The sequence below is a fragment of the Mobula birostris genome, chromosome 3 (assembly GCF_030028105.1).
Source record: "Mobula birostris isolate sMobBir1 chromosome 3, sMobBir1.hap1, whole genome shotgun sequence".
Taxonomy (NCBI): domain Eukaryota; kingdom Metazoa; phylum Chordata; class Chondrichthyes; order Myliobatiformes; family Myliobatidae; genus Mobula; species Mobula birostris.
In genome coordinates, this window is record NC_092372.1 from 28,972,712 (window position 1) to 28,999,540 (window position 26,829).

The 26,829-nt window shown below is 41.9% G+C and overlaps 1 protein-coding gene across 2 annotated transcripts in view; it reads left to right on the plus strand.

Moving 5' to 3' along the window:
- The window catches only part of tln1 (talin 1), a 237,027-nt gene that overhangs the window by 176,030 nt on the left and 34,168 nt on the right, over positions 1–26,829 (plus strand). For both annotated transcript variants that reach the window (XM_072252383.1, XM_072252384.1), the window contains exons 28-40: positions 355–563; positions 2,978–3,097; positions 4,127–4,324; positions 7,898–8,037; positions 9,687–9,780; positions 14,525–14,614; positions 16,235–16,357; positions 18,480–18,623; positions 18,897–19,058; positions 19,844–19,984; positions 21,277–21,458; positions 23,863–23,995; positions 26,161–26,262. In XM_072252383.1, coding sequence (XP_072108484.1) covers positions 355–563; positions 2,978–3,097; positions 4,127–4,324; positions 7,898–8,037; positions 9,687–9,780; positions 14,525–14,614; positions 16,235–16,357; positions 18,480–18,623; positions 18,897–19,058; positions 19,844–19,984; positions 21,277–21,458; positions 23,863–23,995; positions 26,161–26,262 — 1,838 coding nt within the window. The remainder of the gene's footprint in view (positions 1–354; positions 564–2,977; positions 3,098–4,126; positions 4,325–7,897; positions 8,038–9,686; positions 9,781–14,524; positions 14,615–16,234; positions 16,358–18,479; positions 18,624–18,896; positions 19,059–19,843; positions 19,985–21,276; positions 21,459–23,862; positions 23,996–26,160; positions 26,263–26,829) is intronic.

The window sequence follows — 26,829 nt, forward strand, 5'->3', positions numbered from 1 at the left end:
ATGGACAGCAAAGGAATGGAGGGTTATGGGCCGAATGCAGGTCGGTGGGACTAGGTAAGAGTAAGAGTTCAGCACGGACTAGAAGGGCCGAGATGGCCTGTTTCTGTGCTGTAATTGTTATGTGGTTATATAGTTATAAAGAGAAGAAAGAATTAATATGTTTACAGTACTTGTCTCTGTCATCGTCTTCATGAGATTTATATTCTTCATTGTGTGTCTGGGTAATTTGCAATCACAAAATTGTAATAATAAATGAAAAAAGATGATCAAACTGTTCCCCACCATCCCTTCTGTCTCACTCCCTCAACCTCTTGTCCCTAACCTATATTCTTTCTCCCTGTATCCATGTTTCAGGATTGGCCTCCAGAGAAGTAGCTCAAGCATTAAAGGCCCTGGGCTCTGCTGCTCGAGGCGTTGCAGCCAATACCTCTGATCCCCAAGCACAGAGCGCTATGTTGGAGTGTGCTGGCGACGTTATGGATAAATCCAGTAATCTCATTGAGGAGGCTCGGAAAGCCATGGCAAAGCCAGGTGATCCGGAAAACCAGCAGCGGCTTGCACAGGTTGGTGTACTAAAACATGTCAGTCTTTCACTTGGTTTTGTTCTTCCCTGCATCGGCTTAACCAGATAAGGTCTGAACTTCAATTCAAAAAGAAGTGTGGTTGTGTAGCAAATACAGGAATCTTCTTTTATCTAGATGAAGATTAAGATTCATTTACTGGGTATCCATATCCAATTATTCCCAAGTAACAGGTGAAGATTAATTACTGTTATAATTTTCCAAGGCGGATGCCCTTAGCTTGATGCACAGATGATTATGTTCATCAGATCACAAATTTTAATCACTGTTTAAAAAATGTATGTGATTTGAGAAGTTTGGTAGTTATAGTTTCTCCATAGGAACTGTTTTGATGCCACAATGATCTGTTTAAATGTGAATTCATTAAAATCTGACTGAATTTTGGAAAAGAAGCTAGTTAATTTTCGCCAAGTGAATTTCCTTGAGAGCAGGCATAGATGATCTGCAGCAATAGTGGAAGGAAAGTAATTCAGTGCTATTTTGATGTTAGAAGCACTCAACAAAAAGTTATAGACCACTCCCTATAAATTGGGCACTTTTTCCCTTTAGACTGTACCTATGGCATTGTATTAAATAAATAATTCTAAAGTTGGACCACCTGTCTTTTCTTTGTAATGAAACCAAGAACTGAGCTTGGCAGAATAGAGATGGTCCTGGTGTTTCCCTCCCTTTCCCACTACCGTGGCACATTTACAGAAGTGTCCACCGCATGGTGCTTATGACCCATACTGTTTCTTCTTCACACCTCACTCACTGAGCCAGAGTTGATTTCTGACCCTGGGGGCTGTCTTTTGGAGTTCACAAGATCTTTTCTCCCCCTCTGTGGCTGTTTGCATTTTCAACCGTAGCTCTCCATAAACACGAGATTCTGCAGATGATGGGAATCCAGAGCAACACAGAGTGCTGGAGGAACTCAGCAGGTCAGGCAGCATCTGTGGAGGGGTGCAGTAGCTCTCGTTTCTTTCCTCACCCAAGCGTTATGCTGGGTCAATGAATGTTGTAAGATATTCCTTGTGTACATTAGCAGCTTTTAAAAATGCGAGTAGGGAATTAAGAACATAAGAAAGAGGAACAGGAGTAGACCATCTGACAGGCCAGGCCTTCTCTGCCATTCATGGCTGATCTGGCCGTGGGCTCGACTCCACCTGCCTGCCTTTTCTATCTGTGTCTTAAATGTATTTAATGAGGTAGCCTCCATTGCTTCCCTTGGCATATAATTCCACAGATTCACTACACTCTAGAGAATAGCAGTTTCTCCTCACCTCCATCTGAAACCTGTTCCCCTAATCTTGAAGCTATGTCCTCAAGTTCTAGTCTCATTTACCAGTGGAAACAACTTTCCTGCCTCTATCTTATTTATCCCTTTCATAATTTTATGTTCCTATAAGATCTTCACTCATTGTAGCAGGGCTACAGGGATGTCAGGAGATGGGGATTTGGACCAGCTCTTAGAGTCATAGAAAAGTGCAGAAAGATGCAGGCCCTTCAGCCCATCTACCTGCCAACCCATTTAAATTGCCTACTCCCATTGACCTGCATCCAGACCATAGCCCTCCATACCCCTACCATCCATAAATATATCCAAACTTTTCTGAAACATTGAAATGGAGCTTGCATACACCACTTGTGCTGGTAGCTCTTCTGGAAGCTAGCATGGATCTAAGGGGTAAAATGGCCTCCCACACCTTACCAAGGTCCCAAGAGCAAAAACCGAGGTAGAGCATCAGTACGTCTGCTCTTACTTGACTATATGTGGCCCTCACTGTTCTTACATTGACTGTGCTGTGAGGCATCAGATGAATTCTGAAAAGGAATTCACATCAAAGTCAATTTGTACTTCTGATTTTGTCCTTAGTTTCAAAATTCAAAGTACATTTATTATCAAAGTATGTATACATTATACAACCCTGAGATGCGTCTCCTTGCAACAGGCAGCCACAAAACAAGAAACGCTAGAAGTGTAAAATGGTGGCAAGTATACTTTCACTGGAATCAGGCATAACTTTGATCTCTGTATGGTTCAGCGATTTTAACAGAAGCTTTAACTTGAATATGTAAAGGCAGGTTTTGGTATGTTGCTGCTTCCACTATCATGTAATCTTAGCATGATTGATTCCTTAGACATTGTTTTTCTATGAGGAAAGAAGTAAAATTGGAGGGTGAATCATTTCAGACAACATGACTTGGCACAAGCTTCTGCCTTAAATGGTGTGTGTTTGAAGCTAGCCTAATTTGAACTTTATGTAATTCATGAGCATTCTTTAGAACTTCATCACAACTCCAGCTAGCAATGATCAATCCAAAACAAATATTAGGCTTCACACTTAAAGTATTTAAGTATAATCATTCAGCATGGTTTATATTTGGTTATAGCCCATCCGTTTTCCTTTTCACAGGTGGCAAAGGCTGTATCAAATGCTCTAAACAGATGTGTGAACTGTTTGCCAGGCCAAAGAGATGTCGATGCAGCTTTGAGAACCGTTGGAGAGGCTAGCAAAAAGCTTCTTGCAAACTCAGTAAGCAATTGACGTGAACTATAATTTAAGATAATAATGCCAAGTTAGATAAAAATAGAGACTTAAAATACAGTCACGTATATAAATTATTAATTGGAACTTAGTAAAACGATATTGACATTTTAAGGTCTATTTGTAAGTTGATCGATTAACTTAAAAAATTGAGGTCTGCATACACAAAAGTGAATCAGATGTTATTTATCATCATTATTTAAGTGAAATGTCCCAATGCACCTCATGAGGGTGTTGTAAAATAAAATTGCCAATGAAATACTAGCAGCGGTATTCAATACGTCAGTCAAAATATTATGTTTTAAAGAATGTCCAAAAAGAGTGGTGAAGATGGGGGATAATCTTTTTTTGATCACTCTAATCAAGGTACATCATCTCAAGCTCCTCCATGTCAAGATTCATTTGCCAGTTTTTTTTTGGCCAATCTATTTGTATCTCAATTGCAAATTCACAACACCCTCCTCACAATGTGCCCTTCCATGTATGTTCATATTTCTGGCCAACTTACAAACCTTCCATCTTGTTCCTTCCGTCAGGCCATTCATTAATGTAAACAGTAAACATTCAAGGGCCATGGACTGACCCCTGGGGTGCCTCACTTGTTACATCCCTTCAGCCTGAAAAAGACCCATTTATTTCAAGCCCTTTGTTTTCCATGTGCCAGCCAGCCTTCAATCCATGCTCCCACATTTCCTCCAACCCCCTGAGCTCCTAGTTGAGGTGCCAAACTCTTGATGCATCTTGTCAAATGCTCTTTAGAAATCTAAATACATTACATCGACAGGTTCTCCTTATCAACACCCCCTGCCATACCCTCAAAGAATTCCATGTTGACCAGTTTTGATGTTATTCAACTTGCCTAAATCATTAGTTACTTCATTGAGTATCAACTCTATCACTTTGCCAGCAATAAAAGTTAAATGAACTGGCCTTTAGTTCCCTACAGTCTGTCTTGCTCCTTTTTCGACCAACAGTCAAATTGGCTGTTTTCGAATCTTGTTTACTTGTTTGTTTCAGTTTCCACCAAGCTCCAAGAACTTTCAAGAGGTTCAAGGCCAGCTGAACGAGGCAGCAGTTGGTTTGAATCAGTCAGCCAACGAATTGGTGCAGGCATCCCGTGGAAATACGCAAGATCTGGCAAAGGCATCTGGTAAATTTGGCAAAGACTTCAATGAACTCCTCCAGGCTGGTGTTGAAATGGCTGGACAGTCCAAGGTAAGAAGATAAAATAAAGAGGGAAAAGCAAGTTTGGAGTCTGGCAGATTTGAGCATTCAAAGGCATCTCGTATATCAAAACCCTGATAAATTAGACTTTGATACATTAAATAATTTATAAGATATTTCATTGAATTCGACAGTAAGGACTACAACATTTTCTTGCCATTTTATTTACTGTTGTAATTTAGTGAGGTAACAAAATTTGATTTGCTAATTTTAATGAGGAAGTGGAAAGGTGGTTTAGTAAGTTTGTAGGTGACGCGAAGATTGGAGGTGTTGTGGAGAGTGTAGAAGGTGGTCCTAATTTACAACAGGATATAGGCAAGATGCTGAGTTGGGCAGAGAAGTGGCAGGAGGAATTCAGTTTTAAAAAGCATGAAGTGATAAACTTTGGAAGGCAGAGTTTGAAGGTGGAGTACAAAGTTACAATGGCAGGATTCTTAGCATGGTGGGGGAACAAAGAAATCTTGGGGTCCAAGCACGTAGATCCCTCAAAGTTGCTCACATGTTGATAGGGTGGTTAAGAAGGTTTATGGTGTGATGGCCTTCATTAGCTGGTGATGGAGTTGAAGAGCGCAAGGTTGCAGCTCTATAAAATGGAGTATTGTGTTCACTTCTGTTTGCCTTATATGGAAGGATGTGGAAACATTAGACAGGGTGCAGAGTAGATTTTCCAGGTTGCTGTTTGGAATAATGTGGCATATCTTATGAGGAAAGGTTGAGTGAGCTGGGGCTTTTCTCTGGAGTGAAGGAGAAAGAAAGGCAACTTGATAGAGATGTTTGAAATTATGAGAGGTTTAGACAGAGTGGACAGCCAGCACCTGTTTTGCCAGGTGGCAGTGACCAATATCAGAGTGCGTGAGGTTAAGGTGAGTGGAGGAAAATTTAGGGGAGATGTCAAAGGTAGGATTTTTAAAAACGCAAAAAAATTGGTGAGTACCTGGAACACATGACTAGGTTTGGTGATAGAGGTTTAAATAGAGATATTTAAGACACTTAGATAGGCATATGGCTATATGAAAAGTGGAAGGCTGTGTCGGATTGATTCTGGAGTAGGTTTACAGAGGCTGGCATAATATCGTGGGCCAAAAGGCCCGTACTGTGCTCTGTTGTTTCTATGTTCTGTGCTGAGGGTTTTTGGGGAGAGAATTGCAAGTTTAAGGTGTTGGCTGTTGAATGTAGGTCACAGTAGTGAATGATGGAGTGATGAAATCATTGGGATAGCAAAGAGGCTTAAGCTAAAGGCGAACTTATGTTTCAGAGAATTTTAGCAAGGAAATTGAGGAATAAAGGGGTGGACCTCCGAGGGATTTCTGGCCAGGGTGAGATGTTTCATGATGCACGTTCGGTTCTGTTTGGCAGGTATTTGCATTTCTTCTCAGTATTGTCAGGTAGAAAGTGGGAACTTGACCAGAAGTGTTGGAGCAATCAAGTCTAGAGATGACTAACAAAGACCATGAATAAGAGCTGCAGCAACAGCAAATTTGTATAAATGGAGCAATTGTTGTGTAACAGAAGCCTGATTATCCGACACTACTGCAATGTGATGTGGTCAGATGCCAACATCTGCAGCAGTGAAATTGCAGACAAGAGAAAACCTGCAGGTACTGGAAATCTAAGCAGCATGCACAAAATGCTGGAGGAACTCGGCAGGCTAGGCAGCATCTGTGGAAAAGAGTAAACAGTTGATATTTTGGGTGAAGACCCTTCATTAGTACTGGGGGGAAAAAAGATGAAGTCAGATTAAGGAGGTCAGGGGAGGGGAGGAAGAAGTACAAGGTCAAAGGTGATAGGTGAAACCAGGAGAGGGGGAGGGGTGAAGTAAAGATCTGGGAAGTTGATTGGTGAAAGAGATAAAGAGATGAAGAAGGGGGAATCTGATAGGAGGGGACAGAAGGCCACGGGAGAAAGTCGGGGTGGGAGAGCACCAGAGGCAGGTAAGGGGACAAGGTGAGAGGGAAATAGGAATGGCGGGGGGTGGGGGCAATTAGCAAAATTTCAAAAAATCAATGTTCATGCCATCAGATTGGATGCTACCCAGACGGAGTATAAGGTGTTGCTCCTCCAACGTGAGTGTGGCCTCATCGCGGCAGTAGAGGAGGGCCTGGACTGGCGAGTGGGAATGGGAAGTAGAATTAAAATGGGTGGTCACTGGGCGATCCCGCTTTTTCAGGCAGACAGAACGTAGGTGCTCAACAAAGCGGTCTCCTAATCTACGTCAGGTCTCACCGATATACAGGTGGCTGCACCAGGAGCACCGGATACAGTAGATGACCCCAACTGACTCACAGGTGACGTGTCACCTCACCTGGAAGGAGGTGTAGGGGGCAGGTGTGTCACTTGTCTCACAAATGAAATTGTAGGCTCTTCCATTCAGTCGTGCAGAGTTTCTAGTAAGAGGGGCATTGGTTGCGATAGAACAGATAGTGATCAAGTACAGTGGTTCCCCGCTGCTTCGCTGCACTTCACTTTTGACGTTCAGATTCCAAACCTGGGCTCGTCTGAAGACAGGCGTATATCTTTAGGATTTCAGGTCTCACAAATTTAGATACATCTTGGAATACAGCAGGACTGTTTGCTGTTCTACTTTGATTTTTAACTAATGCTAACTATTCTAACGTGTACCTCTTAATGCTTGTGTTTTGTTTTCAAATACACGTACAGCTTTTATTTGATTCTTTTGTGACTTTAATTCCTGTCGTATAAAAGTACTTCCAATGCCCCATTCATGGTTTAGTAGTCATAAAGTTATCTTCCTTTGTTAATTGGTTTGCTTAGACTTTACAGAGTCAAATGTATATATACTCTGCATTCTAGTATAATTTTTGGAATTACTGGATCTGACTTTCTGATGAAGTTTTTACTTCATCTTCAGTTTATAATTAAGCCCCACGGATTTTAACTGAGAAGACCCAGATTCGGACTCCAATCTAATGAGCTATTTGACCATATCAGTGGAAGAAGCACAGAGGTGCATTCAGTCATGATGCCCTTTTCCCCTCCCATCTCTAAAATTACCATCCACTCCACACCCCCGGTACAGCCCCCTGCACCACCCCACACCCTCGGTACAGCCCCCTGCACCGCCCCACACCCCCGGTACAGCCCCCTGCACCGTCCCACACCCCCAGTACAGCCCCCTGCACCACCCCACACCCTCGGTACAGCCCCCTGCACCGTCTCACACCCCCAGTACAGCCCACTCCTCTGTCCCACACCCTCGGTACAACCCCCTGCACCATCCCACACCCTCGGTACAGACCCCTGCACTAACTCAATACAGAGGTGTTTACACTTTGCTTTGTATCTGCAGCCAAGCTGCTGGGATGAGGTGCTTGGGACCCTTGTTCTGGCCATTATATTTGCAAAACTTGGCAATCTACTGGGAAGGTGACCTGTGTCTCTGGGACCTTCTATTAACCAAGCGTCAAATGTCTGAGAAGATCGCAAAGAAGGCAACATTATTAATGCTAGAAATAGTTCTGATTTACTTTGATCTATATTTTGAATGTCTTCCTTCAGATGTACGAGAATTAAACTTCAGGTTTTTCATTCTTCGTAATTCTGCAGGACAAAGAAGACCAGGCTCAGGTCATTGGAAACCTGAAGAGTATCTCAATGTCATCCAGCAAGCTCCTCCTGGCAGCCAAAGCACTCTCTGCCGATCCAACAGCTCCCAACATCAAGAACCAACTTGCTGCAGCTGCACGGTAAATGGGGAAAGCTTGTTTCACTTCCTTAAACGGACTAGCTTCTGCAATCCAGTGCTTTCCCTTGGCACATTGCACTAACTCTGCACAGCGACTGTCTGAGGAAGCTAAAATGGAACATTGCAAAACAAACAAAACTCAAATTGCAGAAGTTGGAATAAAGGCAAAAGCTGCTGAAAATGCAGGGTAGCTTGAACAGCATTTGTTTTCCATTAAGCTGTTTTAAAATAGGGAATAGCGTGGAAGGTAAAATGGCTGTTCCTTTCAGGACATTTTTAATATCCCACACAACAAGAGGCTATTAAAGGTGACACTAATTTGTAACACAAGAGTTTCTGCAGATGCTGGAATTCCAGAGTAACATACACAAAATGCTGTAGGATCTCAGTGGGTCAGGCAGCATTTACAGAATGGAATACAGTCGACATTTTGGGCCAAGATCCTTATGAAGGGTCTCGGAGAGAAACAAAGTTTGTACGTTCTCCCTGTGGCCATGTTGGTTTACCCCAAGTGCTCTGGTTTCCTCCCACATTCCAAAGACATACAGGTTAGGGTTAGTAAGTTGTGGGCAGGCTATGTTGGTGCCAGAGGCATGGTGACATCTCCAACATCTCTAACATCTCCCGATGTTGGGGGAGTCAAGAACCAGAGGCCACAGTTTAAGAATAAGGGGTAGACAATTTAGAATGGAGTCGAGGAAAACCTTTTTCACACAGAGGGTTGTGGTTCTGTGGAATGCTCTGCCTCAGAAGGCAGTGGAGGCCAATTCTCTGGATTCTTTCAAAAAAGAGTTAGATAGAGCTCTTAAAGATAGCGGAGTGAAGGGATATGGGGAGAAGGGAGGAAAAAGGTACTGATTGTGGATGATCAGCCATGATCACAGTGAATGGTGGTGCTGGCTTGAAGGGCTGAATGGCCTATTCTTGCACCTATTGTCTTTTGACACTTGGAGATCCTCAGATGAATTGGTCGTTGATGCAAACAAAATCAGATTTCACTGTATGTTTCGATGCACGTGTGACAATTTTTTTTTGAAAAGCTAACGGCTAATTCATTAATGAATTCCTTTGCTGACAGGTGGCTTCTAAATTAGGCAAAGTGGTTCATGTTTTCCAGGGAATTACTGTAAACTTTTATTGTCTGTGGTTAGTAACGTACTGCAGGAGCAGGTTAGTGCAGGACCTCTTTTGTTTTGAGAATATGACCCACTTCTCTGTAAATTTCACTGAAACAATATCAGTGATTTATAAAAGTGTCGTTTACATGCCTGAGGTTTGAACAATCTTGATTCTGGACTGCAGGTGACACCATTTGGATAGTTTCCCTCCCACTCTTGCTGTAGGTTGCCCTCACTCCAGCAGAAGTGTATTGAGGTGCATTGTGTCAAGAAAAATTGATAACAGTACTGGTCTGGTGATGTTGGGAATAGTGAATTTACTTCAAACCATAGGCAGATTATCATTAATGTAGTTTGAAATGGTTTGAACCAATTTGTCAGCTAAATTAAATTCAGGCCTAACTACTCAGCCATCATTTTGCAAATAGCAACAGTTTGGAACTGAATGTAAGACCTTATTATGAATTCTATACTCAAATTAGTACGTCTGTGGCAAGTAATGTTTTGTTTGATGTGTTTTTCTCTGCTGCAGAGCTGTGACAGACAGCATTAATCAGTTGATTACCATGTGTACACAGCAGGCTCCTGGGCAGAAGGAATGTGATAACGCTCTCCGTGAACTTGAGGTAAGTGATTCACTTATCATTGTTTTTATTTGAGCTTCCAAATTTCCTTGGCAGATTTTGTTTCTAAAGGTACAATGTCAGCATGACTTGGTTTATTATGAAGCATGACATACCAAGCAAGTGACAGTTATAATTTTTGTAGGTGTCATGATATTTTTTTCACAATCTACTTCTGGCCATTGGCATGTCTTCTCTTTACTGTACACCATGTGTTTGTAGGAGGATCCTCATAGCTTGTTAAGTAAGGTGGTAAATGGTGCTGGCATCCTGCAGTCCAATTTAGGAATTAAATATTTTGAACAGATAGATGAATCTGACGCAGAGAAACAGTTAAATTTACAATTGTAGAGTGTAAACATCAGAAATAGAATTATAAACGCAAGATTCTGCAGATGCTGGAAATCTTGAATAACGCACGCAAAGTGCTGGAGGAACTCAGCAGGTCAGGCAGCATCTATGGAGGAGAATAAACGGTGAATGTTTTGGGTCATGGACCTTCATCAGGGCTGGAATGGAATGGGGGGGGAGGAGTACAACTGGCAGGTGATTGGTGAGACCGCCTGAGGGGGAAGTTGGTTGCATGAGGTAAGAGACTGGGAGCTAATCAGTGGAAGAGGCAAGGGGCTAAAGAAGGAATCTGATAGAAAAGGACAGTGGGCCATTGAAGAAAGGGGAGGAGGAGGGGTACCAGAGGGGAGTGGTGGCAGGTTCTGAGAAGAGAAGTGGTAAAAGGGGAAACAGAATGGGGAATGGAAGAAGAGAGGGGGGAGAACTTACCTGAAGTTAGAGAAATCGTTGTTCATGAGAACTGGTTGAGACTACCCTGACAGAATATGAGGTGTGGTTCCTCCAACCAGAAATAGAATTATACTGTTCTTTTTGAGTGCAGTTTTAAAAGAAGTTTATGAAAGGAAGAACCCGGTCAGACACTGCAACTGTTGCGTTTTAGACAGTATAATCAATGACAAAGCACAGCGCTTGCTGCTGTTTTCAAGCCCAGTCAGGGAAGGCTGTTAAACACTCTCCTTGGGTCAGCTACCCACTGAAATTAGTCTGCTCCATTATTGCATGCAAGCTGTGATATTAATCCGGGGTCCTCAACAAGCCATTCTCAGTGAAGACAGATGTCAGACAAGGCTGTGTTACTGCTACAAGACTGTGCTCAGTATTTCTTGCCTCCAACAAATCTCCCATGTCAGTGGAGCTAATCTTCACATGGCAACTACAGATGAAAATCAGCGTTACCTAAACCTTGGCCGTTGAGCTGTTGTCGGCAAAATAGCACTTCTTCTGCGCATGTGTAGCAGCTGATGTCCAAGCCACTGTCAGCACTTTCAGTGGTATACTGGCACTCTGACCTGCACTGAGGAATGTAATCAACTAAACAGTCACTGCTGCCCCATGTTGCCCTCACCACAGAAACAGCAAGACTGTGGATAAAGGGGGCCATTTCCCATGTCGCTGGAGCCATCACTGAGCAAAAACAGACAATGATGATGAAATTCACCGGTGCTGTCAGTGTACCATCACAGCTCGTAGTCAATTTAGGGAGGGGGTACTTGAAGACTCACACCACAGAGCCAGCACTGACCTCTTGCTCTGCATCAGAGAGCTGAGGTAGCCGCAGCAAATATCTCAAGCCACTGCAAAATTCTTCAAGTTCAGTGCAGAGGTGATTTTCTAGGATGCAACCTGAATTAGAGAGCATGCCTTATGAGAAAATAGTTGAGCGAGTTAGAGCTTTACTGTCAGAGTGAAAGAGAATGAGAGACAACTTGATACTGTTTACATACATCTATTGATGCTTCTGGACATATCTTCAGTGATGTTCCTGGAATCATCAGGTGTTTCGGGTCTTTCAACATCATACAATCTCCTCCAGGTGACCCAGCCGGGGCTGATCAGACCCCAGCTTGTGTCCAGATGGCTAGCTACTTATGACTCCATGGCTCCCCTCTTTTGAGTCACAGCCATCTTGAGGCCCTCTCTGCCGCATCGGTGATGCTGCAGATGGCTCTCCTCTTCCTCTCTCTCTCGATGCCCAAAATGCTGAAGGCTCTAACTAAGGAACGGGCTGCGAATCCCCTACAACCACCCTCCACTGGGAGACACCTCGCTCTCCATCCAGCCTGCTGACCAGTCCTGTGTACTTGGAGAGCTTCCTTTCAAAGGTCTCCTCCAAGCTATCTTCCCATGGGACTGTCAGCTCCAGCAGCACCACTTGCTTAGTAGACTCAGACACTAGGACAACGTCTGGTCGTAGGGTGGTGGCTGCGATATGGTTGGCGAACTTCAGCTGCCCTTCGAGGTCCACCAACAGTTGCCAGTCCCTTACAGAGGTCAGAATACCTGCCCACGTTCTTTTGGCAGGTATTTGCTGCTCCCCAGCTCTGACAAAGGCAATGGTCTGCTTGGAGGGTCGGGACCGCTTCGCCCACTCAACTCCTGCGCTGACAGCTTCAGCGATGGTCTTCAGGACCTGATCATGCCTCCACCTGTACCGTCCCTCACCAAGTGCCCTTGTGCAGCCGCTGAGGATGTGCTCCAGGGTTCCTCGCTTGGAGCACAGTGGGCACGCAGGTGACTCTGCCTTGCCCCATGTGTGCAGGTTTGATAGGCTTGGAAGCACATCGTACACTGCCTGGATGAGAAAATGGATGCGGTGTGGTTCGGCTTTCCAAAGATCAGCCCAGGTCACTTTCCTCTCAACCGCATTCTCCCATCTTGTCCAAGCTCCCTGTTGCTTCATTCCCACTGCCTTGCAGGCTCTCATCTCCTCCACTACTGCCCTCACCTCCTCCTGAACTAGACGACGCCTTTCCTTCCCTCTGGTGTCCATTTGGGGAGTTGGAAAGGATCCTAGCCCAGCTCGGCCTCGTGTGACCGCTCCCGCCAGCCTCCTGTGACGCAGCCTCGCCTCTGCCTCCTGAACAGCTTCCTCTGCCCTCCACTTCCTGCCAGTACTTACTTGGATCCCCGCTCTACCCACCTTTGGGTCACTTGAGTCCCTATACTGTAGCACTTCTCTGGCTCTTGTTACCTTGAATTCTTCCTTCAAGGATTTTAAGGGCAGTTGCAGTTTGTTGTGGTGTCCATAGAGTGCGATGCTGCTCAGGCTCTTTGGCAGCCCCAGCCATCTCCTGAGGTGGTTACTAACCCTCCTCTCTAAGATTTCGACTGTCGAGATCGGAACTGCATAGATGAGGAGGGGCCACAGGATTCTGGGAAGAATGCCATGCTGATACACCCAGGTTTTAAACTTCCCAGGCAGGCCAGACTTGTCCACAGATTTCAGCCAGCCATCCAACTCGGTGCAGGTTGCCTGAGTGGATGTTGTGTCCCTTAAAGAGCTTTCAGAAACTTTGCCTAAGCTCTTGACTGGCTTTTCTATGATGGTTGTGCCTGCAATGCTGAAGCAGAACTTGTTCTCCACCTTCCCTTTCCTCAGCACCATCGATCTTGATTTGGCAGGTTTGAAACGCATCCCGGCCCACTCCACCAGCTTTTCGAGCCCTTGCAGAATCCACCGGCAGCCTGGGACTGATTCTGTGGTGACTGTGAGGTCATTCATGAATGCCCTGATAGGTGGTTGCTGTTGAGCGGAATTCATTCTGGGCCCTCTGCACTCTGGTTCAGCAGACTTAGTGAGCATGTTCATGGCTAGGGAGAACAGTGTCACTGAGATAGTGCACCCTGTGATGATGCCGATCTCTACCTTGTGCCAGGTTGATGTAATTGCTCCTGAAGAGACCCTCATCCTGAAGTTGCTGTAATAATCAGCAAAGTGTATAAGTTATAAGAGGTATAGGTGCAGTGAACAGCCTGCGTCCTTTCCTGTGGCAGCCATAGAGGACGTGTTTTGGAGACGGTTGAAGGAAAGTATAGGGGAGACATCAGAGGTAGGTTTCTTTTTACACAGAGTGATAAGTGAATGGATTGCACTGACGGGGGTGGTGGTAGAAGAGATACATTTGGGACATTTAAGAGACTTAGGATAGGCATATGGATGAAAAAATAGAGGGTTATGTGGGATGGAAGGGTTAGATTGACCTTGGAGTAAGTTTAAGGGTTGGCACAATATCGTGGCCAGATGACTTGTACTGTGCTGCACCATTCTATGTAACCTGGTATGCTTAAAAGATGGGTAGAAGATGAGTTTCTGAGTTGAAAGGGAGTGCAGGAACCAGTTGCTAATGAGTTTAAAGGAAAGACAGGAACTGGGGCCCCATTGAATTTCAAGCATTCACGGTAAACATCACCTGCAGAGCAATGGTAAGAGCTCTGAATGGCTGGATAGCAAATTATCAGTAAATTGCCATCTACAATTCTATAGATTTATGGATTTTAACAAAGGTTTATTGGGTCTCCCTGTTGCTGCATTGCAGACCTACCTTGTTAGTGATCTCCTGTTTCTTATGGTCCTTTTGAAAGTACAGTGCTTGATACCCGAGCTTCCTTCTAACAAGGAAGAATGCCCCGAACAAAATTTGATTATCACTCAAATCATGTAGCATTCTTGATCCTGGTCACAAGCATAAGGATCTGGAGGACTCAGCAGCAGTGTGTGTGCAGAACTAGCACGGTGAGGACAGCAATGGAGCTTGTAGCATTAAGCGAGCTGATGACAATGAACGTGGGCAGGCTAAACTGACATATTTCATGTTTCATTGTGCATCACATTTTATCATACTGTTACCTTACTCATCTTATGAATGATTAAATGCCAACTGTTTTTCTTTTGCAGACTGTCCAAGGAATGCTTGACAACCCCACTGAAGCTGTCAATGACTTGTCTTACTTTGATTGCATTGACAGTGTGATGGAAAATTCCAAGGTACTAAAATGAATATTTTGTGTTTTTAGTTGTTCCATGAAAAATAGTCATTAACTACTGGCCATTTCAGCCTGGACTACTTTGTGTTTGAATTACTGTCTTTGTTTAAAAGTTGATGGCCAATGATTTTTAAGGTGTCTTTATTATTAAGTATGGTTTGCTGTGCAATTCACCCCTTAACTCAAGGGTTCCCAACCTGGGGTCCACAGACTCTTACTTAATGGTATTGGTCAATAGCATAAAAAATGTTGGGAACACCTGCAGTTGGGAACAACTGGTGAATTCCTTTTGGAAACACACTTTAGTTTCAAGAGTTAAATCTTAATATAAAACTTCAGTTCACTTGATTTATGTTAGGCACTACACAGTTAGAATAGATGCATAAGAATGGGTAAAAACTATTATTGCAGCCTACTCTGTCATTTTATTAAATATAGCAGCTTCTCTTTAATCCAAATTTCCCTTTCCTTTGTTTTTTTAAGGTAAACTGAAGAGAGGGAATCTTTCAATCATTCCTTTCTAGTTTACAGAGTGTTGCTTTCAGTCTTGCAGGCTTTGAGATTGATATTATAACTGAATAGACAATAGGTGCAGGAGTAGGCCATTCGGCCCTTCGAGCCAACACCGCCATTCACTGTGAGCATGGCTGATCATCCACAATCAGTACCTCATTCCTACCTTCTCCCCGTATCCCTTGACTCCGCTATCATTAAGAGCTCTATCTAATTCTTTCTTGAAAGCATCCAGAGAATTGGCCTCCACTGCCTTCTGAGGCAGAGCATGCCACAGATAGGTTTAACTTTAACTTGAGTTTAAAGTCATTTGTTCTAAATTGTCTTGACAATTTGTGACATATTTCACCCCATGTAATGAAATGAACTCCCCCCCCCCCCCAAAAAACTTTTATTACAAAGCACCTTTCATGCCTTTTGGGATTCCTAACAGCTTTGTACCAACTAATTAACTTCTGATCATTAATAGTTACTTTATAGTTACATGAACACATTTGGCAGTATATCAAGTCATTGACCAATATTATGAGGAGCATTAATTATGAGTGGAAGGTGCTCTTTCAACATTTGAGAAGCATCTGGATGTCACTTGACTCCCCAAGCCACAGCAGCTACGTATTAAGTGCTGGTAAATTGCATGTGTACAGATAGGTACATGGTGGACTGTTTTTGGTGCTGTGGAACTCTGACCAATTTGACTGCTTTGTTCTGTTATGCTGTTCATATTTGAAGAATGTCGACCTGAACACCCAAACCTTGGCATCTCTTCAGAATGCATCATGGAACGAGCAAGTAGTCTATCATGTCAGTTGAAAGGTATCTTGTCCAAGGAAAGCAACCAGACGTAGCTCATTCCAAGCACCTTTCTAGTGAGTCATTAGTGTGTTCCCTCTGAATCTTAAACAGTTTTTCAAAGATCCACTGCCTAAACTAGAAAACTTCTCCAAGGTCTGACTGGCACTTTGACACTGAAAGAACATCATTTTATTTTAGCAGTATTGTGTAAAGAATTTGAGGAATAATTGATAAACTGTTTCACTACAAAAGATTTTAGCCTTGCGTGCAAAAATCAGACAACTTAGCGTTTTGCCCATTAATTTTTGCATAGGTTCTTGGAGAGGCAATGGCAGGAATTTCTCACAACGCAAAGAATAGTAATCTACCAGCCTTTGGTGATTCTGTAAGCTGTGGTTCCAAGGCATTGTGCGGACTTACAGAAGCAGCTGCCCAGGTAAACATCAGTTTTAGAAACACAGTTCTTCAGTACATCAGTTTGCATCTGTGCTGAAAAGATCCAAAAGCCATGTTTTTTTTTTAAAAAATGCACAAATACCTTGGGTAATGGTTTGTAAGGATGCTGAATCCGAAATGCTTATGCAATATTACATATAAATGGGATTCTAAATTTGAATATGGTTATTTGATCTGTTTTGTGTTAGACTGTTCTATGGTAGAGCAATCCATAATTAACTAAGCCATCTTGCATTTTCTTCACTAAAGCCATGTCATTCTAACATTTATCCCTCTTTATCTGAAAAATGTTGTGGCCTCTCTCTCGGCTGTCTGTTCCAATAAGTTTCATACTCCCAACGACGCTGTAAATTACTCTTGACGCACTCCCTGCAGTCTGTAATTATACTAATGTGATAGCTGCTCATTACTGACTCCACAAACAGCTTAAAAAATGGTATTAAGTGCCCTTTTAGTTTGCTCTTCAGTGGGCAAAGAGCCAATAGCTGACATTTCTGCTCAGATTCCTCTTAGCATAATCCTGATTAATTTATACTCAGGAATTTTAAGGTTATTAACTTCCAGAAATATAGTGCCAGAACATTGGTGCAGTGGTTGTTTGTTTATGTGTGTGTGTGTGTATATATATATGTGTGTGTAAATATAAATAAAAAAATGTGTGTGTATATATATATATATATAAAATATTTAATGTTTTTCACTACTGTACAATCTACTGGTACTCTCACTCAATCACACAATCTTCCAAAAGTATAATCAAATCTAATACAGTCAATGAACTTTCAAATCATTCCTGTTACTTGAGGTTAAACTATCTGTAAACACCATTAAGGGAATCCATTACATTTTTTCAAACACAACCCTTTACCAGATTGGGATTGACCTTGGTGAAGTCACCCATTTTATATTGCACACAAATTTTATCTCCTTGTGCTATAATCTACGTAACTTCTAACACATAACAGTTAAAATGAAAAATAATTGTTCACAAATTGGCATCAAGCCATTTAGAAGAGAACCTAGTAATATACAGAGAAGTGATAAAAGGCATAATCTTGTTGCCTGGTCCCTTCAGTTTGTAGTCACCTGAATTCCTTTTTAGTGGAATGCTATTACACTGCCAGTGAACTGGGTTCAATCCCCACTGCTGTCTGTAAGGAGTTTGTACGTTCTCCCCCTAGCCACATGGGTTTCCTCCATGTGCTCTGGTTTCCTCCCATATTCTGAATATGTGCAGGTTAGTTTAATTGGTCACATGGATGTAGTTGAGCGGTTGGGCCAGAAGGGCTTGTTACTAATAAATAAATCAACAAACATTTCCAATCTTTCAAGTATTTGTTTGGATATAATAGTTGTTTGGGTATATTCTGCAGTTATTTATTTAGCCATGCTAATGGTACATTGAAGAAATAACAGAAAATGCTGAAAATTTTCAAAGTAGACAATGTCATTAGGAAAAATAAATAGAATGAAAGCTTCAAAATGAAGACCTTTCACAAGAATTAGGAAAAGTTAGAAATCGAACTTGTAGGTTGCAGAAACTAGGGAATGAAAGGCGAGATTGAGAGAGACTGAATGGTGAAGGCTGAAAGAGTGTCGAGATTTATCTGAACAAAATTTGTGCAGAAGCCTAATGAAGCCTGAATTACCAGAAGAGAGGAAAAAATAAACAGAATGAAGAATACCAGAGGTACATTTGAAGGGCTAACATGTTTTTCCAGACTTCAATACATGGACTGAGTAATTATTCCTTATTTCTTGGTAAATTAGTTAATGCATTAAGAAGCATAAATATAATCAGTTAAATTAATTCCTAGCTTCCAGGTCCCTTTATTTCCTGTCACTCAACTAAATTTTGTAAGACTGGGTATTGTGTGATGTGGCTTCTTTGATGCTTGTTCTAATGCTTTTTGTGAAGGAAGTAAATAAAACTTAGGGACATTCAGTTCCATGCTTTGTAAAATTGACAAGAAAATTTTGCAATTTTTATTCTCCACTTCAATTATTAGAAGATCGATGCTTGTGGCAAAAGCATGCAAGAGGACAAAAGTTATGCATCTCCTGAAATAACTAAAACCTATTTTAACAAATTTGATTTTCAGGCAGCCTACCTCGTAGGAATATCAGATCCAAACAGTCATGCCGGCCAGCAGGGATTAGTTGACCCGGCTCAGTTTGCCCGTGCCAACCAAGCTATCCAAATGGCTTGTCAGAACCTGGTGGACCCAGCCTGTATCCAGTCACAGGTAGATTTGTTCTTGCAGCTACAATATCAGAGAATTTATCTTTTTACAGAGTCACTGGGTAAGGAAGTGGTCAATTACCTAGACTCGAACCACTCACTGCATAAGTTTTCTGTCGAGTATTTTTTTTGTTTCTTTTGTCATGAGCCCTATTCTAAAATACTTTTGGTTCCTGATTCTTGATTGTATTTCTTGACTTTTCAAAATGTTCTGGTTTTTGAGCGTGCATAAAAATTGTGGAAGCTTTTGCCTCACTGTTTTTTTTCCTCTGTGCAGGTTCTGTCTGCTGCCACCATTGTTGCAAAGCACACCTCTGCACTGTGCAATGCCTGTCGCCTGGCCTCCTCCAAGACCTCTAACCCCGTCGCAAAGAGACAGTTCGTTCAGTCCGCGAAAGAAGTGGCAAACAGCACAGCCAATCTTGTGAAGACGATCAAGGTGTGTGCTAGAAAATTCACATTTACAAACAAGCATTTCAGGTCACAACTTGCATGGAGTTGAGTCACAGATGATAAATACATTAGAGCTTGTTACATTGAAGAAAAGTATATATTGATTTTTTTTAAAAAATAGACAGCCTAAACTGCACAATACTGAGTCAATGTTTGATCTTTTGTAGCATTAACAATTATTCAGTGGCCTCTTCATTAGATACACCTGTATACTTGCTCTTTAATGCAAATATCTAATCAGCCAATCATGTGGCAGCAACCCTAGACATAAAAGCATGCAGAAACGGTCAAAAGGTTCAGTTTTTTTTTCAGACCAAACATTAGAGTGGGGAAGAAATGTGACTTAAGTGACTTTGACCGTGGAGTGATTGTTGTTGGGGGTGGTTGGAGTTTCTCAGTAACTGACGATCTCCTAGGATTTTCATGCACAGTAATCTCTAGAGTTTACCGAGAACGGTGCGAGAAACAAAAACATCCAGAGAGTGGCAGTTCTGTGGGCAAAAGCACCTTGTTAATGAGAGAGTTCAGAGGAGAATGGCCAGACTGGTTCACGCTGACAAGAAGGTGACAATAATCCAAACAACCCTGCATTACAACATCAGTGTGCAGAAGAGCATCTCTGAACGCAGAACATGTCGAACCTTGAAATGAATGGTCTACAGCAGTAGAAAGCCACCCAGGGTTCCACTCCTGTACCTAGTAAAATGGCCGCTGAGTTCATTATTAATCCTAAGAATATTAAAACTGCTTTACTCTTTTGAAACTATACAGGCCCTTGATGGTGCATTTACAGATGAGAACAGAGAGAAGTGCCGAGCTGCCACAGTTCCTCTGATAGAAGCAGTTGAGAACCTGACGGCGTTTGCTTCCAACCCAGAGTTTGTGAGCATTCCAGCTCAAATTAGTCCTGAGGTACAGTAAAAGCCAATTTAATTCATTTCTGAGAAAATGTAACAGAAGTGGGATGGGCCACTTGGCTTGTGGTTGAACTTTTACCTTGGTACCACTTTCCTGCACCAGTTCCATGTTCTTTGATTCTGGAAGTCTGAGAATCTGTTGATCTATATGAAATGTGCGTGGCGCGTGGCCAAGTGGTTAGGGTGTCGGATTAGCAATCTGAAGGTTGTGGGTTTGAGCCTTAGCCGAGGCAGCGTGTGTGTCCTTGAGCAAGGCACTCCGACCCCCCACTCTCCCCTAGCATGTTCCTCTGAACAGCGCCCCCCCCAATCACCTGCAACAGTGATGTGTTTCAATGACAAATTCACATTAATAGCAGCAACATCTTAAGAAGGCGGGAGGAAACCAGAGCACCTGGTTGAAACTTAAGCTGCCTGCCACAGGAAGAGTGTGCAGACATCAGTGGAGGTCAGAATTGATCACGGGTTGCTGGTGACACCACGGTTTGAAATGGAATGACACAGAATGACTTGTAGCTGTGGATTACATCATACTCAGGGTAATGCAGCACTTTTGCTGCAGAATTTGAATGGGATTAATAATCTAGAATTCAGAACTGAACTATTAGTAAAGAGGACTACAGAGTTAAAGAACATTTCTAATTCCTTAATGCCCTTCAAGGGAGGAAAAGGACTACCCAGACATTCAGTGTGGTTAGCCCTGACAAGCCACTAAGTTCAAGGGTAGTGAGGGGTGAATAATAAATGTCAGGCCAGCAAAGTATCCAGATCCTGAAACATGAATGAAAATGAAATCTGCTCCTCTGGTGATTTTGATGGGTCAATCACTTTAAACAACATTTGGTATTTTTCTCTAAAACTGGATAAATATCTTAGATTTCAAAAACTTGTTTTGAGGTACTGGAAGCAGACAGATCTAAATGTTCTTGTTCTGCACATTATGCGATAGCAAGGAAGTAAAATTTAGAATTTGTGAAATCAGCATTTTACAATGGAAGGCACTACATTTTTCTGTAGATCTCTAAAGGTAATGGCCATGGCTGGGTGACTGCATGCGTATGGTCAACACTTGACCAAAACATTACACAGTCTCAATGCAGTTGAGCAAAGGAAAGTACTTCTCAGCCCTGAAGTTATTATGAATAACTTACAGTACTTGTCCACACGAGGGTGCCAAATCTCCAGCTGAACTATTAACTGCTCTTTTTTTTAATCAAGTACCAAAAGATGCATCAGTTGTACCATTCACTTAAAGTTGTTTGCCTATGTTTGGTGTCTTTTGTGCAGGGTCGTAATGCTATGGAACCTATAGTTGTGGCTGCAAAGACGATGCTAGATAGTTCAACTGGCCTTATTCAAACCGCTCGTGCTCTCGCTGTAAACCCCAAAGATCCACCAAAATGGTCTGTGCTGGCTGGGCATTCCCGAACTGTGTCTGATTCTATCAAGAAGCTCATTACTTCCATCAGGTACATCCCCCTACTTAATGTTAGTTTTAATACCTAACATTTAAAAGTAAAAGTGGGCTTGGATCAAAGTTTCACTTGGTTTTAGTTTAACTTGATAACTGAGCCTAATCTCAGTTGTCTGTTAGCTGATAATTGCATTTTTTTAAAAAAAACATCAGGCACTGTATTATGTCTTTGAGATTTACCTAACTCTAAATAACTTCCAAGTTTTCTTTTCGTGATTGTGACGTTGCAATACATTTCCAGTTTTATTATGGCTTCTTGTATCTGTTGTGCACACTGTTCCATTTGAATATCTATTTCTGTCTTTAACCTTTTAAGGAATTTTGCTGCGCTGTTGAAAATTTTTGGTTCTTTTAACTGAAGGCAATTAATTAAGTTAATTAATCTTTGCAGCAAGTTTACATATTGAGAGATTTGTGTGTGATCTATGTTTAAAAATAGAGCTGTACCAGCTTTGAAAGATTATTTCATTGACCACGTTATTCCACACTGTTAATACGTTTGCTATTTTTGTGTTGTCTTTGAATAATGAACCATCCCCTATTTTAACTCGTTATCAATAATTACTTGAAAAATATGACTTTGATTTTTTTTTCCCTATTTAGCCCCATTCACGAGGCTTTGCCTAAAATCAAAAACATACCTGGAAACAGCAAAGTCTGTCACCTTAAGCTACATATAAGTTTTGGTCCACTGTGCTTGAATCCCCTGTGTAATATTCTATTTTATATTTGTAGAGACACACTACAGTTATACAGCATTAACTTACTGTTGCACAGCTTAAGTTACGGTGAAGCTATTACTTGGCAGAGTCAAATTCAATGTGAGGTTAAAGTTCTTTCTCTCGAGGAAAATTTTACATCGAGGATCCCAGATTAAGTTGACGCCAATTAGAAGCAAGAGGGGAACTTACCACTTAGTGGGAAGTGAAGTCATACATGATGGGAAGAAAGGTGGTTGTGATTGTTTGAGACCACTCGACACAGCCGATCATGGCTCCAGGAGTTCCTGACAGCAGTGTTCTTGGCCCAACCACCTCCAACTGCTTTTTCAGTACTCTAGATCTGAAGTGTGAATTGCTCTAATTAAAGAATGGAGTTGTTTAATTTACTTCATAGTACAACCTGAGGCGCAAGATTTTCCCCCTCTCCCTTCGGATTTCCGAACGATCCATAGTATATATATTATGGTTTTATATATATAGTTATATGGGCCATAAACACTACCTCGTTATTCCTCTTTTTGCGCTATTTATTTTTTGTAATTTACAGTAATTTAAGTCTTGCACAACAACAAAGTTCACAATATGTCAGTGATAATAAACCTGATTCTGAATGGGTAAAGACTGGAATTCATCTTTTCAGCACTTCATATGGCATAAAGTAAAAGCTCCCCAATGCCACTGAAATATTAACCATCAAGCATGTACATTTCTTTGTCTTGTACCTTTCGGTGGGGGGGGGGGGGGGAGGACACTGACTTGTACCTTCACGTGCATTCAGTAGTTTTGCAAAATGACCGTTTGAGTTAAAGGACTTTAATTTGGTGGCAAACTATATGGTGTGTAAGAACACTTTGCTTGTGAAATTTGGGCACTGCTACAGAAATATGTATGTACTTCTGATCATTTCAAGCCCCCTTCCCCCTTCTTTCCTCTTCCATTCTCTGTTCTGGCTCCCACTTACTCCTCCTCTTCTGCTCCCTTGCCCATCGCCCCCTTCTGGTGCCCCTCCTCCTTCTCTTCCTCTCATGGCCCACATTTCTCTCCTATAAGATTCCTTCTTCAGCCCTTTACCTTTTCCACCTGTCACCTCCCAGCTTCTTACTTCATCCCCCACCACTACTGGTCTACTCTTCCCTCACCTGGCACCATCCATTACCTTCAAACTTGTCCTTCTTCCCTTCCCCCATCTTCATATTCTAATTTCTGCCCTCTTCCTTTCCAGTTCTAATTGAGGGTCTTGGACCAAAATGTTGACTCTTTAGTCCTCTGCGTAGATGCTGCCTGATCTGTTGAAATTCCTCGTGCATTTTGTGTGTGTTACTCTGGATTTCCATCATCTGCAGAACCTCTTGTTTTTATGCTTCATATCAGGCCTACCTGAGCAGAGCATTCATTCTAGGATTAGGAACTTGTATGACACAGTCAGGGGCTCTTGGGGTGTCCTGGATTAAAATCTTTTAATATACATTCGGATTCATCTGTTCAAACATTGAGAAAGTTAATATTGGTACCAAAATGATACTGGACTTGTATTCTCTGTTTTCTTTAAATGGATGTATGTGTAGTGGATGTTGTGTCATCCTTGATATACAGAGAGAGGGTGGGTATTTTGTGACAATTGCAGATTTTTATATGATGTCACAATACATTAACATGTTTTTTTTCCATCCATTTCAGAGACAAAGCTCCCGGACAAAGGGAGTGTGATGAAGCCATTGAGGTTCTCAACCGATGCATCAGAGATGTTGACCAGGCATCTTTGGCAGCAATTAGTCAGCAGCTGGCTCCACAAGAAGACCGCTCCCAAGAGGTAATCAGCAAATATTTACCCCTCACAAGATGCTGGAGGAACTCAGCAACTCGGGCAGCATCTATGGAAATGAATAGATAGTCAGCGTTTCAGGCCGAGACGCTTCTTCAGGACTGCAAACTGTTTCAGTCTCTTGATGCTCCATGGCATCCTGAATATTTCAGTCTTTCTGTTTAATTATTGTTGTTTTAAGATTTAGTTCTATTAAGCATTTGAAACATCACTTCACTGTACTCTGATGAAAATTGAATGACATTGTGCAGAAATGTCATGGAAAAGATTGTAATGTCAATCAATTTCTTCAGGGTACAGCAGTTGCTAAAGTGGCTAAGGAGCCGTGCATAAGCTGACTTCGTACCAGTTTATTGCAAAGCAATGTTGCCATGGAGCTAAGAATGCGGCCTAGAGATGGTTTAGGGGCTGACTGAGGACAAAACATTAAAAACTGTACATGCAGATCCTTGTATGACAATTAGCGTTCAGCTTAGAGTGGCAACAATGGAGCAGAACTGGCATCCTCACCTGAGTCAATCAGGTGTAAATTACAGTGCCTCTGTAGATACTTGCGTGCACATTCTAGGCTGATAGTATATAATTAGGAAATTGTTATACTGTTAGAACTGTTGTCTTTTGGATAGAACATTAAACAAATCATTTGCATGAAAATTATTCATTATTTTGGAAAAGACCAGATTCTGCAATCTACAGACTCGCATTCAAGGACTCATTACAACTTAAGCGCTCTATTTCTTTTATTTGCAGAGTTTGTTTTCTTTTCACATTGGTCTTTGTCAGTCTTTGTCTGTTTATGTATAGTTTGTCTTAAAATTCTATTGATTTTTTTTCTATTGATTATGTTCCTAAGTGCCAGCAAGAAAATTGAACCCATACATACTTCGATAGTATAATTACTTTGAACTTTCAATATATATTTTACACTTTTTATACTTTTATACTTCATTATCGCCAAACAATTGATACTAGAACATACAATTATCACAGCGATATTTGATTCTGCGCTTCCTGCTCCCTGGACTGCAAATCGATAGTAAATATTAAAAATATAAATTATAAATCATAAATAGAAAATGGAAAGTAAGGTAGTGCAAAAAAACCAAGAGGCAGGTCCGGACATTTGGAGGGTACGGCCCAGGTCCGGGTCAGGATCTGTTCAGCAGTCTTATCACAGTTGGAAAGAAGCTGTTCCCAAATCTGGCCGTACAAGTCTTCAAGCTCCTGAGCCTTCTCCCAGAGGGTAGAGGGAAGAAAAATGTGTTGGCTGGGTGGGTCGTGTCCTTGATTATCCTGGCAGCACTGCTCCAACAGCGTGCAGTGTAAAATGAGTCCAAGGACGGAAGATTGGTTTGTGTGATGTGCTGCGCTGTGTTCACGATCTTCTGCAGCTTCTTCCGGTCTTGGACAGGACAACTTCCATGCCAGGTTGTGATGCACCCTAGAAGAATGCTTTCTACGGTGCATCTATAAAAATTAGTGAGGGTTTTAGGGGACAGGCCAAAGTTCTTTAGCTTTCTCAGGAAGTAAATGTGCTGGTGGGCCTTCTTGGCAGTACATGCAGGAATATGTATCCCTAAACCAGCAACACTGTAAAACAAAAAAAGGTTGTGGCTCCTTTCCCTGCCCTCCCCCACCTTATTCTTGCTTCCATCCCTTCCTTCCGGTCTTGGCCCAAAATGTCGACTCTTTATTCCTCTCCATAGATGCTGCCTGACCTGCTGAGTTCTCCATCATTATGTGTCTATTACTCGATTTCCAGCATCTGCAGAATCTTTTGTGTTGATTGCAATTTGCTGTGCAGAGTTTGTCTGGTATTTTGTTTTGTGGTCATGACTCTACCTCAATATTCAATTGGCTGAAAGGCACATTATAATGCCTTGCCTTTGTGAAAGGCAACCTATAAGTAAGAAGACAAGAGACTGCAGATGGCTGTAATTTGCAGCAAAAAACAAACTGCTGGACAACTTGGCTGGCCAGGCAGCATCTGTGAAGGCAAAAGAATAGTTAACATTTTGAATCTTTTTTAAATGATTTTTACCTGTAATATAAAATACAAATGTGACTTAAACTCTCCTGTGCGCTAGACTCTCATTTGCACTGTTAAAAATGCCAAATAGGAACTGATGATTTTTATTCCAATTTTCCATCAGGCATTACATGATCAGATGACTGGAGCTGTCCATGAAATCAGCAATCTGATTGATCCAGTTGCAGTAGCAGCTCGTGCTGAGGCTTCACAATTAGGACACAAGGTAAAATATCTATATTATGTATAATAAATTCCTAATGCTGCTTGTGTGCCAAAATGAATGTTCTTTTTAATATCTGTAATTAAAGCTATCATAATATGGTATTTCCAAAATATAGGTTTCCCTTAGTGATGTGTAAAGTCATAGAAATAGACAGTGAAGCACATCAAGTTTGGACTGGTGGTTTCGACCAGCCATTCAGTTGTAGAATGATACAAGGATGCCTTTTCGCTGCTGAGGTGGTAAACCCTGATCTTGCTCACAGCTTGTAAAAAGTACAGATTAGAGGTCAGATACTTTAGTAGTCATTTTCAAAGGGATGCAGTACTCTATTGCTTCTCCCAATAGGAAAATTGGAGAAGGGGGAGATCAGCACCAAAGTTAAAGTAAATGATTTGAGGTACCAGTCACTTTTATATTTCTTTAGACTCTTTTGTTTGAGCCAAATTCTACCCATTTCGTTAACATACTGGTCTACAAAGGTATTAACAAGCTTGGCACTTATCATTAGCCGTGTTGTATGACGTGGGCGATCATGGTCTATGACCACAATTGTTCTTGGCAAATTCT